The sequence below is a fragment of the Engraulis encrasicolus genome, chromosome 12 (assembly GCF_034702125.1).
Source record: "Engraulis encrasicolus isolate BLACKSEA-1 chromosome 12, IST_EnEncr_1.0, whole genome shotgun sequence".
NCBI lineage: Eukaryota > Metazoa > Chordata > Actinopteri > Clupeiformes > Engraulidae > Engraulis > Engraulis encrasicolus.
This window is the reverse complement of record NC_085868.1, coordinates 38,487,969-38,515,820: the sequence shown is the minus strand read 5'-3', so window position 1 is coordinate 38,515,820 and position 27,852 is coordinate 38,487,969. Positions and strand designations below refer to the sequence as shown.

General features: G+C 43.9%; 1 protein-coding gene across 1 annotated transcript; it reads right to left on the bottom strand.

The window, feature by feature from the left end:
• On the bottom strand, window positions 1-27,352 carry lancl1 (LanC antibiotic synthetase component C-like 1 (bacterial)). The gene is made up of 10 exons (XM_063212127.1): window positions 27,254-27,352; window positions 26,761-26,860; window positions 26,397-26,514; window positions 25,242-25,446; window positions 22,390-22,537; window positions 19,359-19,505; window positions 15,868-16,050; window positions 10,204-10,380; window positions 2,144-2,216; window positions 1-897 (listed from the first exon to the last, which is right to left on the bottom strand). The coding sequence occupies exons 2-10, from the start codon at window positions 26,836-26,838 to the stop codon at window positions 821-823; spliced, it is 1,206 nt and encodes a 401-aa protein (XP_063068197.1). The 5' UTR covers window positions 26,839-26,860; window positions 27,254-27,352; the 3' UTR covers window positions 1-820.
• Window positions 27,353-27,852: the final 500 nt, after the last annotated feature.

Sequence of the window (27,852 nt, the reverse complement as noted above, 5' to 3'; positions counted from 1 at the left end):
ACCACACCCCACCCCACCCACCACCTCAGACGTTCACACTTAAGACAACTTTAGTTTTCTTTTCTGTGAAACCTAGAATGCCGGCGGACACGTACAAGCTTTTAAGCATGCAAACCAACACGGCAAGTGCAAAGAGTGTTTGCCAACAGATCAACTCTTCTCCTCAAAGGGGAATTCATGCCAATTTCAACATAAGCTTGTATTGCTCGTGCAACCCTTCATTTGTCAGTACACAACGACTTTTTTCCTTTTGTTCAGCCCCTTCACAAAGCCTGAACATGCTCCAAATATCATCCCAAATGTTACTGCTGTGCTGTACTGTCCAGTCAAGGGTAGCTCGAGCAATACAGTCGCATGTTGAAATAGGCTGGAATTCCCCGTTAAACTCGCTTCCTTGGGACGTATTTTTGTCTTTTTTTTTTGGAGCAACCCAATGAATTGTCATTACACTTATTGGCAAATAGGATTGATCTCAGCATCAACAAACCATACAAAAGTGTTTACCAGGACCTTTTTTTATACAGAGTACATAGAGACCTCTGTGGGTTCACACTGACTTGAACGTCACTTTTTTTTTTTTACCGTGTGTGTAGACACAGAAAAATGTGTGTTTACTAATGTAAAGATGTTTTTTTTTGTCATCCGTGTGTTTCATGCCAATTTTCTTTTTTGAAAAAAAAAAAAATCAAAGCATGTCGCCATGACAACTAACGTACGTAGATCATGACTTTAGAGTTCTCATGTGCAAGCAGAAAAAAAAGAGAGCCTTCCAGAACATGGTAAAATCGAAGTCGCCTTGAAACTCCATGACAGTTTCCATTTATATCTCAAAGGCCGGGAACTTTGACCTCATTGGCTGAAGAAGATCCGACAGGAAGTAGATGGTACCTGCCATGCCTGAGGAGGAAAGCAGGAAACAGCTTTAGAACATCAACAACCAGTGAGCGTATTTACATGCACATCAAAAAAACTAGGCAACACTTCATTTTGGGGTTCGCATGCTAATATGCAATTAGACGGACACCACACTCACAACTAAAAGGTGACAAACACTAAGACTTAAAAAATGTAAAGACAAATGTCTACACACTTAAATCCTTTCTGGTCTTTTACTTGCCAAGTACCAAACTCACCAAAACGATTATGATCGGGTTTTTGGAGTTCAAGTTTGTTCAAGTGTTCATGTAAATGGAATAATGCCAATTTTCTTCAAGATATGTGAACACCTTAATTGTGCTTATGACATTCTGGGATCATAAAGTAACCAATCAGGACCTTTGAATTGTCACGCACATGACTGAATCTCCAATTGACAGATTGTTATCTGATTTGTTAAATGCATGTTAACACCCAATAATGGATCGTGAACTGGCATTGTACTACACAGCCCACCAAATCCAAACTCCCAGTAACCTAGTATGTTCCCACTCAAGAAAATAAAATTTCTCAATACATTTGGCAACACTTGGTCAGTAGCGGTCTTTTTAATCTGCCATTTTAAAGCCTTTTTTAAACAAAAGACAATAGAATGGCCCACAAAATTCATCCAACATGAGAGCACTTCTTAAAAATCAGCACTTTGGTGTTCCTGTTTCCCTCTCGTAGTGCTAATGAGAGGGGCATGGAGAGTACTTAAAGGAGTGTTTCTGTAATAGAGACAATTATGGGCCTAGTGCTTAGCACTCAACAGCCTCATTCCAGGCAAGTGTGCACACAACTTAAAAAAACAGTTTTCATTCAACACGTAGGGAGTCAATTTAGCATCTTCTACATCTCCCAAAGTACTCTCTAAGTGTTGAACTAACTCTGCATTTTTTTCTTACTGTGCATGTGCCGTAATTGCCCGCTAATTGCAAAAACACTGTCGTCGGTAAGGGCCGCCGCTACGCTAAGCCGGCAATATGTGTGACCTGAGTAAATCAAAATTAGGGGACGACGAACAATGTAAAAAAAAAGAAAAACGGCAATTAGGAGGCGCCCCAAAGTTTAATTACCCCGTCATTAGCCTGGGGAAGAACATTTATTTAAAAGGAGGAAAAAAAAGTGTACGTTTGTAATGAGGGATCATCATGTTAAATGAATTGGACTGAGTTTTTTTTTCCTTCAGTTCCCCCACTCCACCACACCACTCGATTCATTTTACCTTCAAAGAGAGAAAAGGGAGTGTCGGGGGTCCGGCAGCCATGTTTACCATAATTCATGCACCAATCTGCAAACTGCAGGAGGAGAAGACAAGAGCACATTAGTCACCACAAAACGTTCCCATAACCTTGAGCAAACTGTTACCCTTATTATTAAAGGTGCACTGTGTAGGATGTGGCCAAAGTAGGTATTGCAACTACGCTGCTCATTAAAACTGTGCTGCATATTGCCCAATTTGGTCTTTTCGTGAATATTTACTAAGTAATAAACCAACATTCAGTCATAATGAATATTTAAAATTTGATGGTGGTGCTAAGTATTTGTTAAAAAGGCAACACTTGTGCATGGGCAGCATGCATTCTGGAAATGAACAACTAAAAATATTACACAGTGCACCTTTAACATTCTATTGCAGACCACAGACAGAATATCCCAAGTACGTTTGAGTAGCTATAAAGAAAGAGCTGTCATCATTGCCAGCCTATAGAGGGATGGTTTGAATACTGCCGAAGTAGGTTGATAACTTAAAGTGCGACTGCATTGAAGGATCAAATTGTCATGGATCTACAAAGCAGAAAGTTAAAACACATTTGAACAGGGTTAAAAAAAATGTATCTACCATTCAAAAGGCAGCTCACCATCCGCCAACACACACACAAGCGCACACACTTTGAGACGATGCATGTGTGTGTGTGTGTGTGTTCGCGAGCTTGTATGCGCATGTGTGCGTGTGGTCAGACTTGAGTGCCTATTTTGGGGGGCATGACTATAAATACACACTACAGTAGGCTATCTGCCACCCCCATCCTCAGAAGGCGCCTGGCCTGCAATACCTTCTAGTACAGCAGAGGGCAGAGTCACCCCCTCTAGTGACACCCACACATAGAGGTAGAACATTAGACTAGAGGTGACACGCAACAGCACTGGAAAACGGCAACTGCAGCCTCCACCTTGTGTAGGTAGTGTAGGGACCTTCAGTCAATGCAAATCAATGGACAACACGCCCACCTTTGTAAAAAAAAAAAAATGGACTAAAACTGTGTGAAAATGAAGTGCCATTAATCAAGGACCAGAATTTAAATGTCAGGCTAAATATCTACTTACATCACATGAGTTCATAAAATACATTTTAAAATCAGTTTGTATTAATTATGTAGATATTTAGCAACACACTTCACCTATTGTCCTTGTATAGTTATAGTATAGTGTTGATTAGTGCAGCAAATACCTCAAACAATCTTTCACTTGGTGATGCAAGCATCAAATTTGGTTCAGAGGTGCTTCAGACCCTACCCTTTTAGAAAAGGTCGCTATCCAGGTGAAAAAACAAACTGGCGGCCATTTTCCAAGATGGCCGCCAATTGAACTGATTTTAAATGGCTTTTATATATATTTTGATTGACTGATCATATTCTGAATATCTATGTATGGAAATATATTATGTGGAGCATGGAAATTTCAATTATACACTAAAAAAACCCCAAAAATATTGAAAATTAAAGTATTTTCATAATTACATGTAAATAACTGAATGATTCTATATATTACAAAAACAGAAGTAGGCCTATAATGATTACATGTTGTTTGGGTGGGAAAACTCTCTGATGCATATGTTGGATTAGTTATTTTTAGTCCTCACATTTGCAGGAACATAACTGTACAGTTGAGGCTAAAGCAATAGCATTTGCATCTTCCTCGTCAGTCAGTTTTGCATCCACATTTTGTCAGTTGCTGGCAACTCTCCGCAATTGCAGGAAGCTTTGACCAGATAACTTTCAGGCCTCACCATCTTTTTGCCACCCCCAGTTGGCAGGGCTTTCAATTTGCATTTCACACACAGTAGCCTGGCCCCATATACAGGCAGTTTGGAAGACGGACCGTTTTACATGCTGGACAAGGGATGCACTTGTCGGTGGAATGGCATCATAGGATCTTTGTTTCCGAGCAAACAAGTCCATTCTTACCTCATCAACCTGCACTGCAGTGCTGTTCTTGTCATACATATTGATGACAAACCTCTGAAGAAGGTTCAGGTCCGTATCTTCAATTACTGTTGGGTATGAAATGCTTTTGGATTTCTCTTCAAGATTCAACACCATGTCATGAATTGGCAGCCACTTGATGGAATGACCATGGCCGAATTCGATCCACAGCATCTCTAATCCTGCATCCTGAAGAATTGCAAAATTGCTGACTGCAACACTGCAATACCACCTCCTCCACCCAATCTTTATATATCTAACCTGATAGGCAGCAGATTGATCTCTTGAAATTGTGGTATGTTTGTGGCTAGCATGGAATAGCCGTCAGAGCTACAGCTGTATGGTAGGGGGAGACTTCAACTCCTCTTTTGTATCTTTCTGACAGAGGGAGCACTTCTTCCAGCCTGTTGTAGTAGTAAAGTCAAGTCAGTTTTATTTTCAATTTCTTTACATGCACTGGTCATACAAATAATTTAAATGACCTTTCTTACTTTCCCATGCAGACATAGACATGGACTTTAGGTGTGGACTTAGACAATTAGACATAGACACATACATTACACCTAGAGTACCAATACAATACCCTTACAAACATGTAAAGTGCAAGACTGGGCAACAGCAGACATACATAGAACATGTATTAAGAAGAGGTATTGTTGTGCATTTTCTGTTATGTTCTATTGTGACGATTCTGACATGGTGATAGTAGCATTGTGAAATAATGATAAATATAAAGTAAGCAATTGTAATGTGCAATATTTACAACTAGTTGGTAGCTAGTTTTCCTCTAAAGTCATTAAGTAACAGGCATGAAGCAGCAGCAACATGTGTGTGCATGTTTGTGTGTGCTTTTGAGTTAGTTCAGTGTTTTTGTGTGTGTGTGTGTGTGTGTGTGTGTGTGTGTGTGTGTGTGTGTGTGTGTGTGTGTGTGTGTGTGTGTGTGTGTGTGTGTGTGTGTGTGTTTTGAGTTAGTGCAAGTAGAATGTGCAATCACAATTCAGTGTTGAGGGGGGGCTATCAGTGATAGGAGGGCGGCTTAAGAGTTCAGCATGCTGATTGCTTGGTGTAGGAAGGTCTTTGCCAGCCTGGTGGTACGGGAGTAGGGAGGAGAGTGGCGCTCCAATGATCTTCTTCGCTGTGTTCACAATGCCCTGGAGTGTCTTCCTGTTTTGCTCCATGCAACCTCCTCCCCACACTGTGATGCAGCTGGTCAGGATACTCTTGATGGTTCCTCTGTAGAATGCTGTTATGGTGGAGGGTGTAGCACTTGCCTTCTTCAGTTTGCACAAGAAGTAGAGGGGCTGTTGGGCCTTATTCACCAGTGATAATGTGTTTGTGGTCCAAGAGAGGTCGTCGCTGATGTGCACTCCAAGGAATTTTGTGCTGCTCCCTCTCTCCACAACATCACCGTCGATGGTCAGTGGTAGCAGTTGTTTTTGGCCCCTCTGAAAGGTGACAACCATGGCCTTGGCTACTTCTTCTCTGTAGTGAGTCTCGTCACCCTTAGTGATGAGGCCCAACAGTGTTGTGTCGTACGCAAACTTCATCAGATGGTTAGTGCTGTGGGTCGTTGTGCTGTCATGTGGCAGCATGAACAGCAGGGGGGGGTGAGCACACAACCTTGCGGGGCCCCCGTGCTCAGGGTCAAGGTGCTTGAGGTGTTGTTCCCGACACGTACTGCTGCTCAATTGATTTTTAGCAGACATCTTGTGTAATACGGTTAAAGGCCGACGGCCTATCCTTTTACCACCCAACCGTACAAAATATGAAAGCACATTGAGATATAGCTAATCGTTATAGTCCTGGTCAGACCAGAATCGTGGTACCTGATCTGAAGTCTATGAAAATCAGGCAACTTCTGCCCTACACTCAGCCCGATCGTTCATCCAGAGTCATTTAAGTCCCGTGCGATCTGTACACCATCCGGGTAACTGAAGCCCCGTTACCCTCGGCTCGGCTCTCCCGCGCTGGCACATCCTGTCAATTCAGGTGCGGCTATCTAACTAAATTTCTACAACTAACTACATTTCTAGTTAAGCTATATACAGGGTCTTATTAGATAGCATTTGGGAGACTATAAATACTAAAAACTAAAGTGAGTATACTACTAAAAGAGTAAACTACAACTACAGCTATTGTACTACAAACCGACACTGAACCCCATGCTGAGTCTCACACCAGTGATGTCACCAGTGTGCCCTGGTTGTGCTATAACATCACTCTAATACAGAATAATGTAAACAAAATTGTTTTTACGACATAGTATTCCAACAGTGATGGCAAGGTTAGTATGTATTATTGAATACCTGCTATCGGACAGTTGTATATCATAAATATGCATTTTCAGTCACGTAAGAGCTGCCATTTTGAAAAGCTGTGGCCATTTTGTGATGAAATATTGATACTATTAAGATGTCTAAGTCAGAATTCATACATTTTAATATTTCCATCACTCAGATGTCTTGATTACTTGGCATTCTAAGACGAAAACAGCTTTTTCACCTTTAATGAGGCGGCCATCTTGAAAAATGGCCGCCATCTTGTTTTTTTCACCTGGATAGCGACCTTTTCTGGGAGAGTAGGCCCTGGAGCACCTGTGTACCTGATTTGGTGCTTGCATCACCAAGTGAAAGATTCTTATGGAATATTGACTTAACAAGCCTCACTATGATGGACAATTTCACATTATAAAGCAATTTTTGACAGGTCTCCATTAATTTCCATTTCTCAGGTCTACCTATAAAAAATGGCTGCCACGGATTGCAGTCACCTCTCTTCTAATATTCTACCTCTATGCACCCTGTATTTCACATCACATTCCATCCCATATCTCGCCTTCCTTCTCCATTACTCTGTTTCTCTCTCCATTTTTCTCTTTCTCTCACCATCTACCGTTGGATCTCTCTCTCTCACCTTCTTTCCCCATCTCATTGTCTCTCTCTCACCTTCTTTCCCTTTCTCATTGTCTCTCTCTCTCCCTCTCCCTCTCCCTCCCTCTCTCTCTCCCTCCCATGGCTGGTGCCTGTGTGGACCTCTCTGTAAATATGAGTCGGGGCATTCCGGCAGATTCAGAAGTTTTTAAATGGCTGTATAATTTTCCATTTAGTGCTTGGGATCCAGCCAAAAGCCCCAGGAGGTAATGCTTAGCCACACTTCAACAGCAGTGGTGTGTGTGTGTGCATGCGTGCCTGCCTGCCTGCCTGCGTGCGTGCATGCCTGCGTGCGTGCGTGCGTGCCTGCCTGCATGCCTGCCTGCCTGCGTGCGTACCTGCCTGCCTGCCTGCGTGCGATGCTCGTCCACATAGCCAGTGGCGCACGCGTGTGTGGGTGTATATACAGTTTTTAGCCGCTCAGCAACAGTGGAGTCTGTATGTGTGTGTGTGACCACTCAGCAACAGAGGTGTGTGTGTGTGTGTGTGTGTGTGTGTGTGTGTGTGTGTGTGTGTGTGTGTGTGTGTGTGCGCGCTTATGCGTTGTGTTATGTGTATTTATGTGTGCCCGCGAGAACACTGATGTGCTTCCCTCAGCAAAATCACCAAGGACCTGCCTTAGGACTCTGGCCAGCATCATCTGACAAAACAAAAAGCACACCAAAAACTTCACTGAAGTAAAAAAAGAGCTCCCTCTCCTAGAGTATCTTCCTACCCCCAAAGCACTGGAGACCAGACATGAAAAGTATTCCTTGGTAGACCTAGGAGCATCATGAGTCTGTGCACGCACGCACGCGCACACACACACACAAACACACACAACTGCTCCTTCTCCATGTGTGCACACACACGCAAGCATACAGGCACGCACACACACATGCAGGCATAGTACAAACACACACACATGGGTCAAAGACGTGCAAAATTGCATTGTCATTCAGTGTAATGGATGCCTTCTACTGACTGTAACTGTAAAAAACATGACTGTTTTTATTTATTTATTGTTATATGGAATTCATGAAAGCCTCGACTGTCATCCATTCACTTGGAACAATTTAAAAAACATGTTTTTTTGCAGTTACAGTCGGCGGAAGGTGTCCGTAACACTGAATGACAAAGACGTCTTTGACCCACATACATACTCTGACACCCACACACCCACCAGCAAAAACTTCTGGGATCTGAGCAGACGGTTTCTGAAAACGAGAGCCATGGGATTGGCTCCCATTACTTTCAAAGTACATTTGGAGACGTATTAAAGCACTGGCACTGGTGAGTTAACCTAGAAGAGGGTCTACTGCAGTGGCCTCCGATTACTGTTCTCCAAGGGCCAAATTATGTAGAGCCAGTGAGGCTGTGGGCCAAACCCATGCCCCAATTCAATGAGATCAAATCAGAAAAACAAATGAATAAAGAAGGACTCATCAGATTTTTTTTGTTGCTTTTTTTAATCGCCTCACAAACGTTTGGGGCTTGCACCCTTCTTCAGTGTGAAAGCGCCATTTGTTTTTGAGATTTGAGTTCATTCACTGACAAAGTTAAGCACCCAGTGTAGGTCATTAGACTGCAAGGTGTTGAGCGCGCTTCCTGATCCTTCCAACTCAATGAGAAACAATACAGATGTCTGGAGTGGACAGAGAACAGACTTCCGCTGTTCCGTTTTCCCTTCTTGTCAATGTCTGTTATGAGACTGTCAGCATAAGGTCTAACTCTATGTGAGTGCTTCGGAGAGATATGAGCCACTGACGTTTTAGTGTTGGAAAATCATTGACATTTATGTTTTAATTTGCTCTGACCTCATGTTTGCCATGCCCGGGCCGGATTTGGCCCACAGGCCTTTGTTTGGAGACCAAGGATCTACTGTATGTTCGGTGAGATAAACTGTAAAGGAAGGATGGTTGAAGCTCATCGTACAAATCTGCAGTGTATATTGTACACCTGAATACATACAGTAAGACAGCATAGACGATATATTCTATGTGCTAGGAAAAGTAGTGTGTGTGTATATGAAGTTATGCTGATGATGTGCGACAGCGTTAGGATGTCTCCATCCATCTGTCCATCAACCTGTATCCAAGCTCGGTTGAACTACCCGTCTTCCGTGTATGTGGCCTTACCTACATAAGGGCGTGACTTTTCAATGTTTGCACCGATGATGGTCCGACTGTGACCGAAACGTTTGCACTTCACCTGGGTAGCACTTTTTTGTTTTCTAAAATGTATATGTAATGTAATAAAAGTATACTATTGCATCGGCATTAAGGTGTGCAAGTTTCCCTTGCTTGCTTCCAGTGATAGTGTGTGACCCATTCCCGATAAATTGGCTCGAAGGCACCTCTTATTTAAGTAATACTTATGCCGTGTACAGACCAAGAGCGAACGGAGCGAATGAAGCGACGGAAGTAATTATTTCTCTATGGAGGGCACGCGACCTGCGCTACCAAAGCGAATTCGCCAGGAGCGAAGCTTCTTGCGCGACCAGAGCGAATTTTGAAGATTAAACTAAATCTAATCGCAGGCAAATTCGCTCTGACGCTGTTCGGCGAAAACCAATCGGAACGTTCATATCTTCGAATGTCCCAAGCTGTCAAGCCAGAGCCGTTATGTGATTAGCTGAATCAAACATGTCAATGCTGCGTCTGCAGCGAATACAGCGAATTCAAGGCGAAACTTCTTCTGCTACCCACGCTACCAGGCAGCGTAGTTCGCTCTTGGTCTGGACACGGCATTAGACTTAAATGCTGCTTTTGGGAATCACAGCCCTAGACTGTAATCTGGATATTGGCTATATAGTTCAATTGCCAGGTCAAACCAGGCCAGTGATATGCATCATTAGAGGTAGAAGTCGGGGGAGCTGTGGCCCAGCTCGCTGAGCCCCCCTCATTTTTACATTGCCCACGGGGACCTCGGTTCGAGTCCGGCTTGGTTCACTTCCCGGCCCTGCCCCGCCCCATCTCTCTCTCCCAACCATTTTATGTCTACGCTCACACTGCCCTATAATAATAAAGGCCAAAAAAGCCCCAAAAAATACTTAAAAAATAAAAAGAAGTAGAAGTCACCCAGCGCGGACATGTTCTGCCTTCTACATAGCACACGCATGCACGCACACACTCACACACATACACACACTTCCCCCCTGCAGTCCATACCATGCAGGCTCGGTAGAGGTGTTTGGCTTCGCGGGTGACCTTGAAGAGGGCTAAAAAGCCGTAGGCATTGCCCGCCGCACCGTGACACAGGCCATAGCCCTTCTTGAGGAGACCACGCTGCCACAAGACCTCCGCACACTGAGACGCATCCTCCAAATACTGCTTCACACCAAACACCTGGAGAGAGAGAGAGAGAGAGAGAGAGAGAGAGACAGAGAGAGAGAGAGAGAGAGAGAGAGAGAGAGAGAGAGAGAGAGGGAGAGAGAGAGAGAGAGAGAGAGAGAGAGAGAGAGAGGGGAAGAGAAAGGGGGTGGAGGCAGGGAGAGCGAGAAGTCAAGTCAGCTTTTATTGCCAGTTTCTTCATATGCACAGGTCATACAAGGAAATAGAAATTACGTTTCTCTCGCTATACCATGGACATAGACATTCACAGGACACAGGACATTTAAAGACTGACATCAAAGTGCAAGACACGACAAGTAACACTGATGGACCAATAACAGTAAAGTGATGAAGTAATAATATTTAAAAAAAAAAAAAAATGAAGGAGAGCAGGAGAGAAATAGGGGCAGACGGATGAGAGAGGAGGAGAGAATGCAAAATGTGCTATAAATTGTAGTGTGTCTGGCTGTATTGTGTACACTTATGGGCCTTGCATTCGTCATTTGGAACTCCATCTAGGTCAGCAATCACTCCTTAGGCAAAAGCAATATACAATTATTTGTCATGTCAATAAAGCACTTTTGAAATTGAAATAGAGGAGGGAGAAACGCAGGAGAGGGTAGCTCAAGATGAAATACACTAGAGGGTAATAACTGCAAATACACAAAATTACCAGGTGCTATAATCACATTATGTTAAGGATGAGGTCATTCAAAGTGTGCACACACACAGACACACACAGACACACACATTCACGTACGCACGCACAAAAACACAGTATAAAGTTGGTGTCTCCAAACAATTTCTGGAATTTGAGTTTTTCCACACAAAATATGTCCAGCAGAATGACCTAAACACACGGCCACATCAGAAAAGCTCCCAGAAACTCTGGCACACAACGCCGTCAAATTATTTCCTTTTCACGACATGTAAAAAAGAGCAAAAACCATGCAGACAGAAATGAGACAAAATACATTTGGCTGAACATGAATATGTAAGAAGTCACTGTCTTTTCATCACCATCACCATTATGTTTTGGCAGTCATATTATTAGATCCTGCAGTATTTTATGTCCAGACAGCAGGAAGGAACCTCATAGTCCTCTTTGGACCATCTGTACGCCATTACAACGTCATACCAGATTTGAATTGGTAGTTCTCATACATAACCACTAGGTGGCAGTAATGCTTTTTTCAACTCTGCGGAGAGCGGCAGTTGACTTGGCATGAAGCCTTGTAAGCATATTTTTAAGGGGTTTCTAAATTTTGGCTAGATCCTTTTTCAGTCTGTGCATGTTTTTCTGTTTGTTTGTTTGGTGTGCTATGAAAACATTATCAACAGAGGCAGTTTTGACAACTTAAGATGAATGTACTAGAAGTGTCAAATAATCACGAAGATGCAAAATAACCTTATTTGTCATGGAATAACTTGTGCAAGCCAATTTATCAACTTCAAGTAAAATATATTTCTCTACTCAGCTTGAAAGATTTTCTTATGCAAGTTTAACTTTTTATCAAGGCTCCCTCAAAGACAGCTCATGATTTAGCATGTTGACTTTTTGTTTAGCAGACTGCATTTCCACAGAATATGCTAAGCAGGATTCAATAAATACTTTGATAGACTACTAATGGGGGGGGGGGGGGGTATAGAGGGCATGGTTAAGTGATAAATCTGGCCCAACCATGGCCAAACGGTAGGGCACTCGTCTACCATGCGGCAGACCCGGGTTCGATTCCTGGCCCGGGTCCTTTGCTGACCCTTCCCCATGTCTCTCTCCCCATTCCCTTCCTGTCACCACCTTCACTGTCCCATCATAAATAAAGCCAAAAAGACCAAGAAAAAAAGAGAGGTAAATCAATAATAAATCATCTGCAGATGTCATCTGGTCAAGAAAATGAAGACTCCTGACTCCTGTTTCATTAGTTGAATTACCACTACCTCCAGATTCATTTAATCTAGCAAACTGAACCAGATTAATTTTACCTAGCAAACTGAACCATCAGTGTTAAAGGGTTGCACAATAGGCTTGACATTTCAAATGGGAGTGAATGGGTGTTTTCAGATAAATCAGTAAGAGGTGTGTTTTCAGACTATTCTGGTCAAAACTAGACAGGAGAATCATTTGAAATAATGTTCCAGTTGCCTTTCCACTTCCCCAGATTTGACACAGTGCATATATTTTTGGTGTAGCCTTCCTTAAAGGTTAAGGTTGTACTCCCCATGCGCTAACCCTTAAGCCATGTTTGAAGACCTATGTAGCCAATCTTTAGCCTTTTTGGGGAGGTGGAAAGGCAACTGGAGCATTCCAAATGACTTCCCTTACTTGTTTTGATCAAAACAGCCTCAAAACACACTGATTTTGCAAAAAAGCTAATTCACTGCCATCCAAATTCCACCCTTTAACATAAATCAAATTTGATAGAAATTTGCAAGGAAATGATGAAGGAGCAATACTGCAAGGGAAGAGTGCGATTTTGCAAAGTTTGAATTTATGAACGGTCGTTTTTGATGCACCCTACTGTGCCTGTATCACTTAGCCATTTCTCCCTCCACTAGGCCTATGAATCAAAGCAGCGCGCCATCCGACATTGTCAGAAGGAGGCCACAATACACACGGCGGTCCCGGGGCGTAGATAAACAGGTTTCAAAGTGAGGAATGATGATGGCAATCTCATGAATGGGGGAGCACAGATGCCCAGGTGCCATTTTGCCTCTCCCCATACCGCCCGTACGCCATCTCCTCTCCTCCGGGAGAGAGCAGATGCCTGGGCATATTTTACTCTTCTCCTCCCTACCTACTCACTCACTCACTTGCTCACTCACTCATGCGCACTTCACACTTATGCCTACCTGCTCGCATGCTCACTCTCTCTCTCTCTCTCTCTCTGACACAAACACATGCATGCACACCGCACACACAAAGACCTTCCTGTTTATTTGTTCACAGACTCTCTCTCTCTCTCTCTCTCTCTCTCTCTCTCACACACACACACACACAGACTCAGATACACACACACACACACGCACACACACACACACACGCACGCACGCACGCCTCCCTGCTCACTTACTTACTCACTCACACACCCTTACTTGATCGCTCACTCAGACACAAATGACACTTCTCTCCCTCTCCCTACTCAAACACACCTGAGTGAATCCATGCCATCATCATTAAGCTCTTCATTACAGGAAGCACTCTGGCTGTGTTCCCACTAACCAGCCAGCAGGTGAGACCTCACACCACACACACAACACACAAGCACACACACACCCCAACACGCTCCCTCACACACTCATTTCACTCACTCACACAAACACACACACTCACACTCACACACTCACACTCACACTCACACTCACACTCACACTCACACTCACACTCACACACACACTCACACACACACACACACACACACACACACACACACACACACACACACTCACACTCACACACTCACACACACACACGCACACACTCACACACACACACGCACACACACACACTCACACTAATGGCAGTAGGCTTCTGGGACAGACGGCCGCTGCAGAATGGCTTCCATAATTGACAATCAGTGACAGCACCAGCACTTGACTGCAAATCAACACACTCACAGCTTACCTTTACACTCACACTTGGCACTCACACTGGCACTCACACACAGAGAGACGTAATGGGCAGTAATGACCAGGTTTGCCAGATTGGGCGGTTTCCTGCCCGATTGGGCAGCTGAAGATGGCCGTCTGCGTGTGGAAAGGGGATTGGGCAGGTTTGTAGATCCATCACCATAGAAATCAATAGATCAATTTAGTTCAAATCAGGCAGGATTTAGTGCGTCCAGGAGGTGTTTGGGCTGAAAATGGGTCATATCTGGCAACCCTGGGAATGGGCATCATAATATATCTATCTATACTGCCCTACAAAGGTAAAGTGCAGTAACTACATATTTTGTCAAGACTGAAAATGGTTTTCATTGCACCTCATTTATCCTGTGACAAAGCCTTATGGTCCAAACATGTCCCGTTTTAGAGATATTGCTATGTGAAATTTGTAGTTACTACAATATCCAATCTAACACCAAGGCTATGAAGGCACTTCTCTCAGTTTCAATGTTGGCATAGTTACTGCACTTTGTCTTTGTAGGGCAGTATACATATCCTCAAACATGGAGTGTCCACCAGACGATAGATAAGGAGGAGACAGCTCAAAAGTAGTTTCTTACAGAAACAATTACAACTTCACTGAAACCCCTACATTTTCAAACGCAATCCTTTGCTTGCCATCAACTGTTCATTGTTTTATTCAAGTGGGGACTTTCCTAGTCTTTTTTCTAGTCTTTATGACTCACAACCTCATACGCTGTCTAAATAAATAAGATGTTCACCAATTTGTGTCAAACTGTCTGAATGACGCATGACTTTCTGAGCCATTTTGCTAACAGAAAGATCAGCTGACTGATGGACAGAAAGAGGATGTCTAATGTAGTAGACTTAAAGACAGCCTGTTTGCTTTCTTTTCTTGCTGACATTATCAATGCAATTGCAAGCATTAATTTGTTGTTTGTTTGTTTCAATACTTATTTTATTATAATAACATTACCAATGTATCTTCAACCAATGCTTTGGCAATACAAAATATGTTTTTGTCATGCTAATAAAGCTTCTATGAATTGAATTGAATTGAATTGAGAGATAGAGAGCGAGAGAGAGAGAGAGAGAGAGAGAGATAGAGAGCGAGAGAGAGAGAGAGAGAGAGAGAGTAAGAAAGTAAAGTAAAGTAAAGTAAAAAGCAAGAAAGAGGGGTGGAGGCAGGGAGAGTGTGGAGTGAAAGAGAGCAGGAGATAAAGAGGAGCAGGAGGAGCAGAGAGGAGAGAGTGCAAAATATGGTAGTGTGTCTGACTGTATTGTGTATACTTATGGGTGCATTTGTCATATACAACTCCATCTAGGTTAGTAATCACTCCTTTGACAAAACAAATGTACACTTGAAGAGTTCAGATGCAAAACCCCCTAAGTGCCTTTTCAGAAAATAATCTTAATTCATTTTTATTTAATACAAAGCTATCAAAATTGCATATGTTTTTAATTTTATTCATGTAATATAACTATTTATATGTATTATCAAGTACATGAATGTAAACCAAACCAACAACGGGGTGCTCTAAAAATATAAAAGTGCAGGTCTTCAGAAATGGAGTTAGGGGGTTTTGCATCTGAACTCTTCACCTGTTTGTGTGTGTGTGTGTGTGTGTGTGTGTGTGTGTGTGTGTGTGTGTGTGTGTGTGTGTGTGTGTGTGTGTGTGTGTGTGTGTGTGTATGTGTGTGTGTGTGTGTGTGTGTGTGTGTGTGTGTGTGTGTGTGTGTGTGTGTGTGAGTGAGTGAGTGAGTGAGTGAGTGAGTGAGTGAGTGAGTGAGTGAGTGAGTGAGTGAGTGAGTGAGTGAGTCAGTGAGTCAGTGAGTCAGTGAGTCAGTGAGAGAGAGAGAAAGAGAGGGATGACCCACCTTGTAAGCCTGCAGCAGCATGTACATGACTCCCGGGGAGCCATGGCACCAGTGCACCAGCAGGTCCCTCTCGTCGCCCACGCACGGCGGGTAGTTGCCCGAGGGGAACTTGAGCTGGCACACAAAGTCCACGCTGGGCTTGACCAGTGTCGTCAGCCTCTCCTGACCCACCACGAAGCCCGGCTGCACACAAGACGGGGATATGAATACATATTCATGTTAATGTATAGTAATTTTTAAAAATATATTTTTTGGGGCTTTTGTGCTTTATTTGTGACGGGATAGCGACAGAGGGACCGGAAACGAGTGGGGAGAGAGATATGGGGAAGGACTGGCACATGATCCAGGCCAGAATCGAACCCGGGTCTCCGTCGTAGTAAGCTAATGCCCTACCGCTAGGGTCAGATGCACACTCATGTTGTGCGCACACACACACACACACACACACACACACACAATCGTGATGATACAGTGAGAGATAGCCACCACGTCAACAAGGCAGGGGGCTCTTCAAAAGCTGCATTCATACGCAAATCCTGTTCATGTCCCATATGAAAAGAAAATCAGGATTTGCATTCCGAAACCACAACACAGAAGAGTAAAACAATGAGTCATAGTCGGAGAATTTCTTTTCAACAGCCCACAGTGGCTCACAATCCCCCTGTGAGGTCATCATCACAACACACAAAATGGTGCAAATATTTGAAATGGGTCTGGTGACATTTCTTTCTAAGAATGTCCAGTCTACAATACATGTTATTCTTAACATTCCAAGGTGATTGGTCGTTTACATTCTGCATTGTATGCTTACAAAATACGGAGGCATCGACACTGCATGTCCAACAATAGCACAATATGTATGAACTAGGGTGCATTTCCTGAAAATATTACCCTGAAATATTACCAGCTATGTGTACTGATACCACGCCTAGACCACTGTTAAACACTGTTAGTCAGGTTGGCACTGCCATGACAAACCGGTAGGGCACTCGTCTACCATGTGACTGACGACCTCTCCCCGTCTCTCTCCCCATTCGCTTCCTGTCCACCTCTCACACCGTCTTGTCGAATAAAGTCGAAAAAGACCCAAAAAAAACCTTAAAAAAAAAAAAAAACATTGTTAGTCAGGCAAGTTAGTTAAGCAATAAGCCACGAGAGGCCGTGGGTTATGCTCGATTGATAACGGCCAAGGGGAGTGGGGCACGACGCGAAGCGGAGTGCCGTAAACGTCCCCTTGCCCGTTATCAATAGAGCATAACCCACGGACTCAAGTGGCTTATTGCTTATCTAACACTGTTATACTTAACCTGCTACGCTGACCAAATTTCTTTAAAAACGCTTTAATGACAATTAATTTCATCCACAACGAGTTGACAAGTTGAGGAGGTGATTGTGGTTACCCCTGCAACGTTACTCTACGTGTGTGCGTGCGTGCGTGCGTGCGTGCGTCGCGCTGCCAGAAAACACACTTTGCTACAAAAACTCAGAAAGAGGCGATAAACACTGCAGGAATGAAATGCCTGCAATCACACTGATACCCCAATCACAGATGGTGCAAAGAGGTGGTCTTCTTGCAGACTCCCTACCCCAACTGCAACATATTCTCATTACCGACGTAGATGTGCTGGGTCTATCTTAGACGCGCATAGAATCTTCAGGTGGAAGGTGTAGGTTTACGCTCGATTGACCACAGCTATCAGCCAATCAGAATCGAGAACCGGACCGCACAGTGTTAGATTCAAAGTTAGATATGAGACATAAAGACAGTAGATACTACAAATGAGGACCCTAGCATTCTGGATAAATGGTAGACTTTGTCATGGTCATGATCAAGCATGGACATGGACATACGGCGTGTGATGCTCTCAAATTGTTGTGAAAGTAAAAATGTAGACACACTGGCAGCCATTACAAGTCATCATCTGGAACTATTTCATGCTGAATTTCTCTTCATGTTTACAAACAGCACGTTGCATCAGAAACGCCGCCTGTCTTGTTGTGTGCACTTGAACAGCAGGATGAATAGAACGAATCAGCTTCAACAAAGAGGAAAACGATTTTCATTCAAGTCAATCTGGAAGTCCTTTACACAAAATGTTTGCTGCAAGTGGTCAATACATGGGAAACACCTTTTACATTACATTACTAGATTTGTTTAGTTATGCAACAGTGCAATGCATCAAAACATTTTCTGTAGTAGTGTTGTGTGCACTCTCACAGCAAATGTATTTATACCTGCAAGCACGTATAGGTGGTATAGCTATGTACAACTTACTGTATTTTAGGTGTATAATGTTACGTTCAAGTAAATTAAGTTTTGACATTGAAGTGATGAATCAGCTTTCAAGTCAGTGTTAAAGCCCTATTACTTTGTCAAGTTCGACATGGCAATGAAACAACCACAGCCTTCCACACTAGCCCCAGGAGGCATTTGAAGAGGTGCCACCATCAGTAGGCCCTGGCTCTTCTCTTGCTCCCTCTGAGGAAGCTGATGAATGCTTCAGATGTGTGACTGACATCAGCAGAAAATGGCAACGCCTAAAGTGCATCCCGTTTTTCAGGCCTTTTAGCCTCAAAAGGCACAAACCATTGTTGTGATGTCATTTTATGCATGATTCCTCCGCTCAATGCAGGTGGTTATTTACTGAAAGACTCTGACTCAGACTCTGAAAGATGCACTTAACATGGTTGGTGTGTCAAGGTGCCCTGCCCGTGGCTCCATAAAGTGTTTCTCCAATTCAATTCGACTGAAAGCTCCCAAAGTGTTTCACAGTTTTGTGTGTCCTGACTACCTCCCAGCTCTTTATTACCGAGGACCTGCCACACTAAAGCTCACACACACTTCCCATGGGGAACAGTAACAGAAACAGCCAGTCGTTCAGCGTGTTGTTTAAAAAGGGCATTTTCACTGGCAGTGGGGAACGAATACACAGTTAGCCTCCATTTGGGAGCTGCTCAGCATCCACACCTTCGCTGTTCGACTCATAAATTTATAGACTGGCGATCGCAGCTTGAGATGTGTATTCAGATCTCTTGGTTAGACATACTTCTCTTTCGATTTTGACCAAAACTTAGATTTTAGATGAATGCATTGCATTTAGAATTTAGATGAATGTAGTACTGATCTACATTTGTTTGCTGGGTCAAGATTTGAAATGTTTCGATCAGCTTTTTTTGGACCCGACTGCCCTACTAACTACCACATGATAGGGTTGAACTGAATCATTGCAGACGTAAACGTGAGACAAACTTCGAGTAAGGACACATTTTTTGCCGTTGAGATTCAGCTCTGTGCACCTATGCGCAGCGCCAGATGTAGGCCAAAAAAAAGTTGGATTATGGTGATTGGATTATGATGACGGGTAGCAAAAATATTCTGAGGCCCAGAAGGGAATGAACGCAGAAACAAGTTCGGGAACCACTGAATTATGCCCACCTAAGGGCAAGGATACTGTGACGGCCTGCTGTCTGCTGAGCCAATCAGATCATACCTGCATGAGGAAGTAGTAGATTCCAGCCAATCCGTGGGCGGCACCAACATACTGTTCCTGGTACCATTCGAACATAAGTGGGCTCTGCTCCTGGGTGCGGTTGCGCTTTGCCAAGCTCTCACCCGAGGCCAGCACGGCATCACAGATCTAGACAACACACACAAGCACGCACAAAACAAAAACACAAAACCAAACAGAATGAATGATCTTTCAAATTGTAATATTGTTATTTTCTGAATCTTGTGTTGTGCTATAAAATGTTTATATTGTGTTTATTTACTTGAGTCACTGAAAGTACTTTACAGAGAAGAGTCTTCAATTCACCTGTACACATTCTCTCTCTCTCTCTCTCTCACACACACACACACGCACGCACACGCACACACTCCGAGTGAGGCTGCCAACTAGCACACTGGGGGTAGGACTCAGTTCAGTGCTCTTTTCAAGGACAAGAAAAGGTGGATGGCTTGGAGCAACATAGTATCCAAGTACTGTAGGTAAGTGGTAAAAAGTAGCTTTTTTTGTAGCAGTCTTCATTCACCCAACAGCAAAACTGTCCCACGTAGGGAACCACAGAAAGAGACACTCTTGCTTTGTGTAGATGCTGTGGGCCTTATTTATAACGGGTGCGTACGCACAAAAGACTGCGCACGCCAAGTTCACCGCAAGGTTTGGTATTTATACAAAAAGAACTTGGCGGTAAACATGCACAGCTCCACGCAAGGTTTGAACCATGCGTATGCCCTAAACAAAAGACCAAATGCGGAAAGCGAGACCTCGGAAGGTAGCTGGAAGAACGACCCGAAATTGGTAGGGGGAAAAATCAGAGGTCAAGTGTCACGATAGCCACTTGAACATTAATCCAGTTCGCAACGAAAAACGTGGTTGTTTGTTGTTTGTTTGGTAATGGTTGAATAATTAGTAGGCCTACCTGGCCTATCCATAGTCACATGCATGTTTTGTAAGGAAGTAACCGACGCTTCAAATTTTATATTTAGGGTACATTACATTTGGAAATACCCAAATCACTCACGGACCTTTCCAGTATATCTGTAGGCTATAATCGTTTGTGCGTTCTGACTCTGCAAGGAATTACGCCAACATTTAAGCCAGTTGCAGAATCATCTGCTCGAGTCCCACGTGCAGCTGTACTAATAAAGATAATGGTTGATTTTCTCAGCCATTCGGCATACAGACAAGCATACAGCCAAGTGCCATACTGATGGACAGCTTCGTTTCTGTTGTTGCATGCCATTTCTTTTCATGTGGTTCGTCAGCAAATAAGCAGAGGTGTGCATTTCTAAGACAGTTGGCCTTATAGACAGATAATGCACGTTTATAATACACAAATGAAATAAATATAGACTAGAAAATGCCCAAAGATGTCATGCTGTCTGTGGATGTGTCGATTGACATTTGGGGCGTCGCTTTGAACTGAAAGCAGACAGCTGTGCGCAGTGACCAACGGTAAACCCGGTGCATATGAGGTGCCATGAGACAGCTAGATTTTCTACCGGTGAATTTCACATGGGGACATGCCATGTGAGATGTTTCCTTGACGCAGCTATTTTTCCCCTTGTTCACAACTCAATTAATACTACATGTCCATGACCTGGCAGGTTCATGTCCATGCCATCCTGATTTTATTTTTTTTACCTCTGGTATAGCGTGACTTTAGCAAGCTTAACCATCCACATGCTGCAATTCGAGAGATTTTTTTTTGTACGACTTCCCAAACTTAACTGCTCCACATTGCCCAACGTTCTCTAGGCCTATCTACTGTAATAAAACTGTTTGCTCCACATGTGGTAAATAGGCCATCTCGTCTGCTTTCCGCACGCCGTCCACAGATATAAATATTCATTTTGGGCGTTTCACTGAATATTCATAGATAATTATGGGTGTGTCCACAGGTGCGCACATGTGTCGCAACTTCAGAGTCAGTTGGGATTTATAAAGGGAAATCGACGTGGAACGCGCGTGCGCCATGCTTTATAAATCTGAATATTTTCTTGCGCACGCACAACCTGAGATTCGTGCGTGTGCCATCTTTTGGCGCATTTCTTCCGCAAAGTTTTATAAATGAGGCCCTGTGTCACTCATTAAGTGCAGCAAAGTGAATTCATAACATGACACAACATTCAACATAACATAACATTCACAACATCTGTCTCAGCTGCTGGGGGCAATGCATGTGGCAATGCATTCTTGCAGACAACACATACAGTAAATTTTTTTTGTCTTTTTCGACTTCATTTTGATAGGACAGTGTGAGAGGTGGACAGGAAGCGAATTGGGAGAGAGACGGGGAGGGGTCGGCAAAGGACACCGGCCTGGAATCGAATCCGGGTCAGCCGCATGGCAGGCGAGTGCCCTACCGGTTGGATACGGCAGGGCCTGTAAATGCCATTTCATTGTGCGCACTGCGTGCTGCAGTGTGTTGTGTCACAATGACAACAGGAGTTTCCCAGAAAGACATTCTCTCTCCTGATCTCACCCGCTGTAGGTACTGCATCACTCCAGATGGTGAATGTATTACTGTACATGTGGTCTTCGGACCTGATTACTCTCTCCCAGTCTCACCTGCATGGTATTCATAGGGTGAGGTATAAATGCAATTTCATTGTGTGCACTGTGTCACAATGACGTTGAGTTTCCCAGAGAGTCATTCTCTCTCCCAGTCTCACCTGCATGGTATTCATAGGGTGAGGCATAAATGCAATTTCATTGTGTGCACTGTGTCACAGTTTCCCAGAGAGTCATTCTCTCTCCCGGTCTCTCCTGCTGTAGCTACTGCATTGGGATCTTTTCACGGGTGAATCATAAATGCAATTTCATTGTGTGCACCCTGTCACAATGACCAGTTTCCAAGAGCCTCTCTCTCTATCTACAGGCCTCATCTGCTGGAGATACTACACGAGGATCTTCTCACAGGTGGGGCATAAATGCAATTTCACGGTGTGCACTCAGCGTCACCACGGCCATTCCCCTATGAGCCGTTCGCTCTCTCTCTCTCCCCCCCTGGTCTCACCTGCTGGAGGTATTGCATGGGGATCTTCTCCTGTCCGAACTGCTGGTTGATGAAGACCAGGGAGTAGAGGTACCCCACACGGCCGTACAGCAGCTCGTCAGGCAGGTTGCCCACGCCCTTCACCACGCTCTGGTGCAGCTGCAGCAGCCTGGATACGCACGCACGCGAGCACGCACACACCAACATGGAAAATACACACACAGCCACACAGAAAGAAGGGTGGAAGTGTTCAAAAAAAGAGTAGAAGGGGTTAAAATACACAAAACCACACACACACACACACACACACACACACACACACACACACACACACACACACACACACACACACACACACACACACACACACACACACACACACACACACACACACACACGCACACACACACACACACACCAAGAAAGACGGACACACACACATGTGCACGTCCCGCACACGCACACACACACATACACAAACAAAGACGAAGCATACCAAAGAAGATAACAACCAACTCCAAGGGCTAAACTCAGCAACAACGGCAGGCACAGCTCCTCTGGGACCTGCTGACCTTATTTTGCCAAAATAAGTGGCTGCTGGCGGGCGGCACACCGCTTTCTGCATTATCTAGTTTACAGCGTAATATTCGCTAATATCCACTAAATTAGATCTGTAATGTTCTTCAAAGGGCCCTGTAAACACGTTGTATTGGCCAATATAAGATCAAATAAAACACAAGGGAAATTTGGCACCGTGTTTAAAACAAATGAGTCCATTTTAAATGTAATTAACTTGGAAAATGATGATTGTGTTAAATTCATTTTCTACAGCATGTTAGCTACAAAATCGTTTACTACAGTTAAGGTGGAGAACAACTGACCAATTGTGGATAATACAGATACCTGGACATAAATACTTCAATATAGTGGCAACCCTTTCATCCTAATGGGATTGCCGGCGATCCCAGATGTAGTGTAATATAGGGGACTGGTTTTGTAAGGTGCAGGTTCTTGTTGGTTAGATGAAGTTTGCGAGAGGGTTTCTCTGAACCTAGCACTTCCATCGGCTTTTGTAAGGAAAACCTGATCGTTCCATCACTGATTAAGATGAACTCCACTGTTAGTCGAAGTCACTGCACTCATCGGCCTACAGGCTCCCCTCTAGACAGTGGACCATAAACATATGACTGACTGAAATGTTGCCCCCAGTCACTGACATGTTAGCACTAGAGATGCACCGGATCCTGATTTTTAGGATCCTGCCGGATCCCGGATCCACTGCTTAAGATCCTGCCGGATCCGGAACCGGATACCGGATCCTACGAAAGGGTTGAAACACATAGCCTACTCACACACGTGGGCCCTTTTCATCAAGTTGGCTCAAACTATTTTGACTGAAAAGCCTCGGCTACCGGATCCTGGATCCCGGAACCGGATCCGAATCCTGTGAAAAACCCTAATATCCTGCCGGATCCGGAACCGGATCTTGGATCCTGTACATCTCTAGTTAGCACATTCAACGGCATCCTGATTCCTCTGCTGGTAGACCATATTCTTTCCTACTAAAAACGGTGGGATTCGAACCTGCAGCCCTCTAATCCAAAGCCCAACTCCCTAACCAGCCAAGGAAAGGAGGAAGTAGCTTGACTTGCACCCGGTCACTGGCCTACAGTCTACACACTCCTCTGCCTCCTGCTTCCTCTGCAGGCGGGGTGGACCATAACCATTTTACTGACTCACTGCCTGAAATAGTGACTGAATTTGCATAGTGCAAGTCAAGTAAATTGCTTCTTTAAAAAAAAAAAAAAATAGACCTGAAGTGTGCGGACTTGTCCTTCTTTTTGATAGGACTCTGAGATGGTGACACGAGTGAAGAATAGTGACTGAAATTACCCCGGCCGGACTCGAACCGGGGTCCCTTTAAGCCCAAATGGGGGGCTTAGCGCACTGAATCAATTGCTTGTTTTCAAGGAGTGTTGCATGTTTAACTCCTCTGAAAGTCCATGTCACTGACACCGTGTTGATACACTCAGTGGGCAAACTCCACTAACCAAACTCCACTAACCAAACTCCACTAACCAAACTCCACTAACCAAACTCCACTAACCAAACTCCACTAACCAAACTCCACTAACCAAACTCCACTCACCAAACTCCACTAACCAAACTCCTGTCCTCACTTGTGCTTGTGGTCTCGTGATGACGTCATTGACGTACAAGTTTAATCCAATATCTCGCACAAGCGTAATTCAAAGGAAATTTTCGCATTAGCAATCGGGACGTTGAATGGGGAAATGTACCCCAAAAAGTAGTAGTGCCTAGGCTGACAGCAGGGAAGCTTTATTGTTTTTTTTTGCACGAAATCTGGGCGTCAGCGAAGTGAAAGTTCACAATTGCAAGTCGAGGACGGGAGTTTGGATAATGGAATGTGCCCTTTGGCTTCCTGGTTCCTCTGTGGTAGACCACACATTCTTCCTACTATGAAAGGTGGGATTCAAACCCGCAACCTTCTGATCCAAAGATCAACCATGTCACTTCCCCTGTGTTGCATAGTGTCCCTTTAACCCATTTTAGCCTGATGCTAAGCACACCTTGTTTGACCTTTGGCGCATGGAGTGACATGCATGCTGCATTCAGGCTCTTGAGATTTGGGCTTTTTATTAAAAATGTGGGTATGTTAGAGCTGAATGAACACATTCTAATGCAAGATGAGGGTCCTAGCCTTTAAAAGCAACTTATTTCATGTTTTTATGTGCTTCAGAGGCTGAGATATTCAGGCTTTAATAGGCAGGGGGAACCTTTTCTCAAAAAGGGCTGAGGCATTCATTTTTTTGCAAGGAGCCTTAGGCTGAACTGGATTAAAAGTCACTGACCTGTTGACACACTCGTCGGCCTCCTGGTTCCTCTGCAGGCGGTGGTAGACCACCGCGGCTATGGCCAGGGGGCCCGCGTCGCCGCACAGGAAGGTGATCCAGCGGCCCGTCAGGCTCAGGCTGCGGCTCACGTAGTCCAGCGCCCTCTGCAGGTAGGAGGGCTCGCCGAACACGCCGTGCAGGTGCAGGTACAGCAGCGCTATGCCTGTGGGGGGTAGTGGCGTGGGCAGAGGTGTATAAAGTATAAGTAAACAGTAGTACATGGTATTACATACTTTTCTTACTGTTTAAACTGTTTTTACACTTCTACTTTATACACCTCTGGCAAAGGGGATGGGGGGTGGAGATACAGCAGCACTATGCTTATGGGGGTGGAGCAGTGTGCAAAAGTGGACAATAAAGTAGAAGTAAATGAATGATCATTTAAGCATGTAAACACTAGTAACATGATATTACAAAGTTGTTGCATCAGTGTTTTTCCACTGTTTTTAGTTTTTACTCCGATTTCTTCTACTTTATGCATGTGGTCGGGGTGAGAGATGGGGTTGTGTAGTGCAGTACTGCAGTGGAGTACTGCAGTGTGTGCGTGTGTGAGTGTGAGCGAGAGAGAGAGAAAGACAAAGACAGGAGAAATGTGAAATGTTTGTGGTGTGTGTGTGTGTGTGTGTGTGTGTGTGTGTGTGTGTGTGTGTGTGTGTGTGTGTGTGTGTGTGTGTGTGTGTGTAATTGGGTGGGTGGGTGAGAATGAGTGCACACACAACAAACCACTTTAGCGTTTACCACCACAAAAAAGGTGAATGAAAAATGTGACAAAACTTACATTTTCTACTGAATGACTGTTAATGTGTGTTCTGAAAGGTTTGTGTAGCCTGCATCATGGCAAGCTTGGACATCAACTGGCAAAAGTGTAGAGGAGTATATTTTTGTAATGTAGACAACTTGTATGTCATAATCAATAACAACCATGAATATGTGATAAATACAAAGGAGGAGTTTACCAAATATCTGAATATGTTCACTCACATTTATGTGCAGCCAATCAATGGTAGGCCTACATCATCACCTGACAGACTTTCTTAGAACAGCAGACCAAATACTCCTTTGTGGCCAGACAGTGCTGGCTTATACTTTCCTAATGGGATAAGGTTGTCTTACCAGCCCATCCAGTGTAGCCTGTACAGTCCCGAGGGTCGGCTGACTTCAGCCCTTTCTCCATGGCTGTGAGAAGGTCATTGATTTTGTGGGTGATGCGGCCAGCAAAGGATGTAGTGAGCTACAGAGAAGAGAAAAGAGTGGAAACCAAACACTTAAGAACAAAATGTGAAAGAGAAAAAACAATGTTTTAAATTGGCATGCAGAGCTATGATGCAATGTTGATGAACTATGCAATATTTTTCCTGAGAGAGTTTTTACATTGTTACTCGCACGCTGAGAAATGTGATACTTAGTTGTCAATAATGCAGACACATTGTTGCCTATGGTGCTGAACAATGATGTTGGAGGATGCTGGCAAACTTACGTTTCCTTGTGCGTCGAACAGGGTTTGGGTGCCATCATAATCTTTGTATGGGTTCTTCAAAGCACGCTCGTCAGGCATTTTCTAGTTTCTGGGTCAGACACTGGGGAACCGAGACAGGAGACAGACAAATGATGATGCAGAATATGCAGGATGCTCAGCAGCATCTGGGTGCTCGAGTGACATTGCAAAAGTCTGATTTACAAAAACGGAAGGCATGCAGGCGTCAACAACTACCCGATGCAACGTGATTTATGGCGTTTTTAGCGAGCTAGCTGCCAAGTGGCAAACGTGATCAAGTTAGCAAGCTGGCAAGTCTGTCAAAAATGGATCCATTGAAACGCCCCCCTTAGCTGTTGAAGCTACAGGGGCTCATTCTGCAAGCACCGGGTCGCGGATTTCAACATTTCAGCACTTACGGAGACAGTTATGCACTTTAAATCACCATATATGCACAATATTTTTAATCTTAAAGCAATATTTATCGCAAACATACCAATGCTTAGGTGCTACCTGCCGCACTGTTGTTGAATCTGGTCTTTCTTCGTCTCTTTTTTTGCAGCTATCCAAAATTTTCCACTACACGTGAATTAGCGACATCCAGTGGTCGGGAGGAGGACATGACAGCAACAACAACACTACCCCTGGGTGTTCTTGGCGCCTTCCATTATACCAGAGCAAATAAGACCAAAAATAGTTCACTTTGGTATGCAAGCATAGAAATTGGCACAGGGGTTCGTTACAATGTACTCTTTCAGCTAAGGGCGTTGGCCACGCAAAAATCCAAAATGGCGGCCATTTTTCAAGATGGCCACCCTGTTCACTTGTAAATAAGGCTAAGAAGAGTTAAATTAATGATACTATCATACAATTCGACACAAATGTTCATTAGAATGCACTCTTTCACAAAAGAGCATTGGCCACTCAAAATCCAAGATGGCCGCCATTTTTCAAGATGGCCACCCTGTTCACTTGTAAATAAGGCTAAGAATAGTTAAATTAATGATACAATTATACAATTAGGCACAAATGTTCATCAGAATGCACTCTTTCACAAAAGAGCATTGGCCACTCAAAATTCAAGATGGCCGCCAT

Coding starts and splice junctions, on each gene's coding strand:
- lancl1 (XM_063212127.1), bottom strand. CDS start 26,838: ATGCCTGACGAGCGTGCTTTGAAGAACCCATACAAAGATTATGATGGC. Junction 26,515..26,760: donor TGTTCGACGCACAAGGAAAC/GTAAGTTTGCCA, acceptor TCTTCTCTGTAG/CTCACTACATCCTTTGCTGG. Junction 2,217..10,203: donor ACCTCTACCGAGCCTGCATG/GTATGGACTGCA, acceptor CTCCTCCTGCAG/TTTGCAGATTGGTGCATGAA.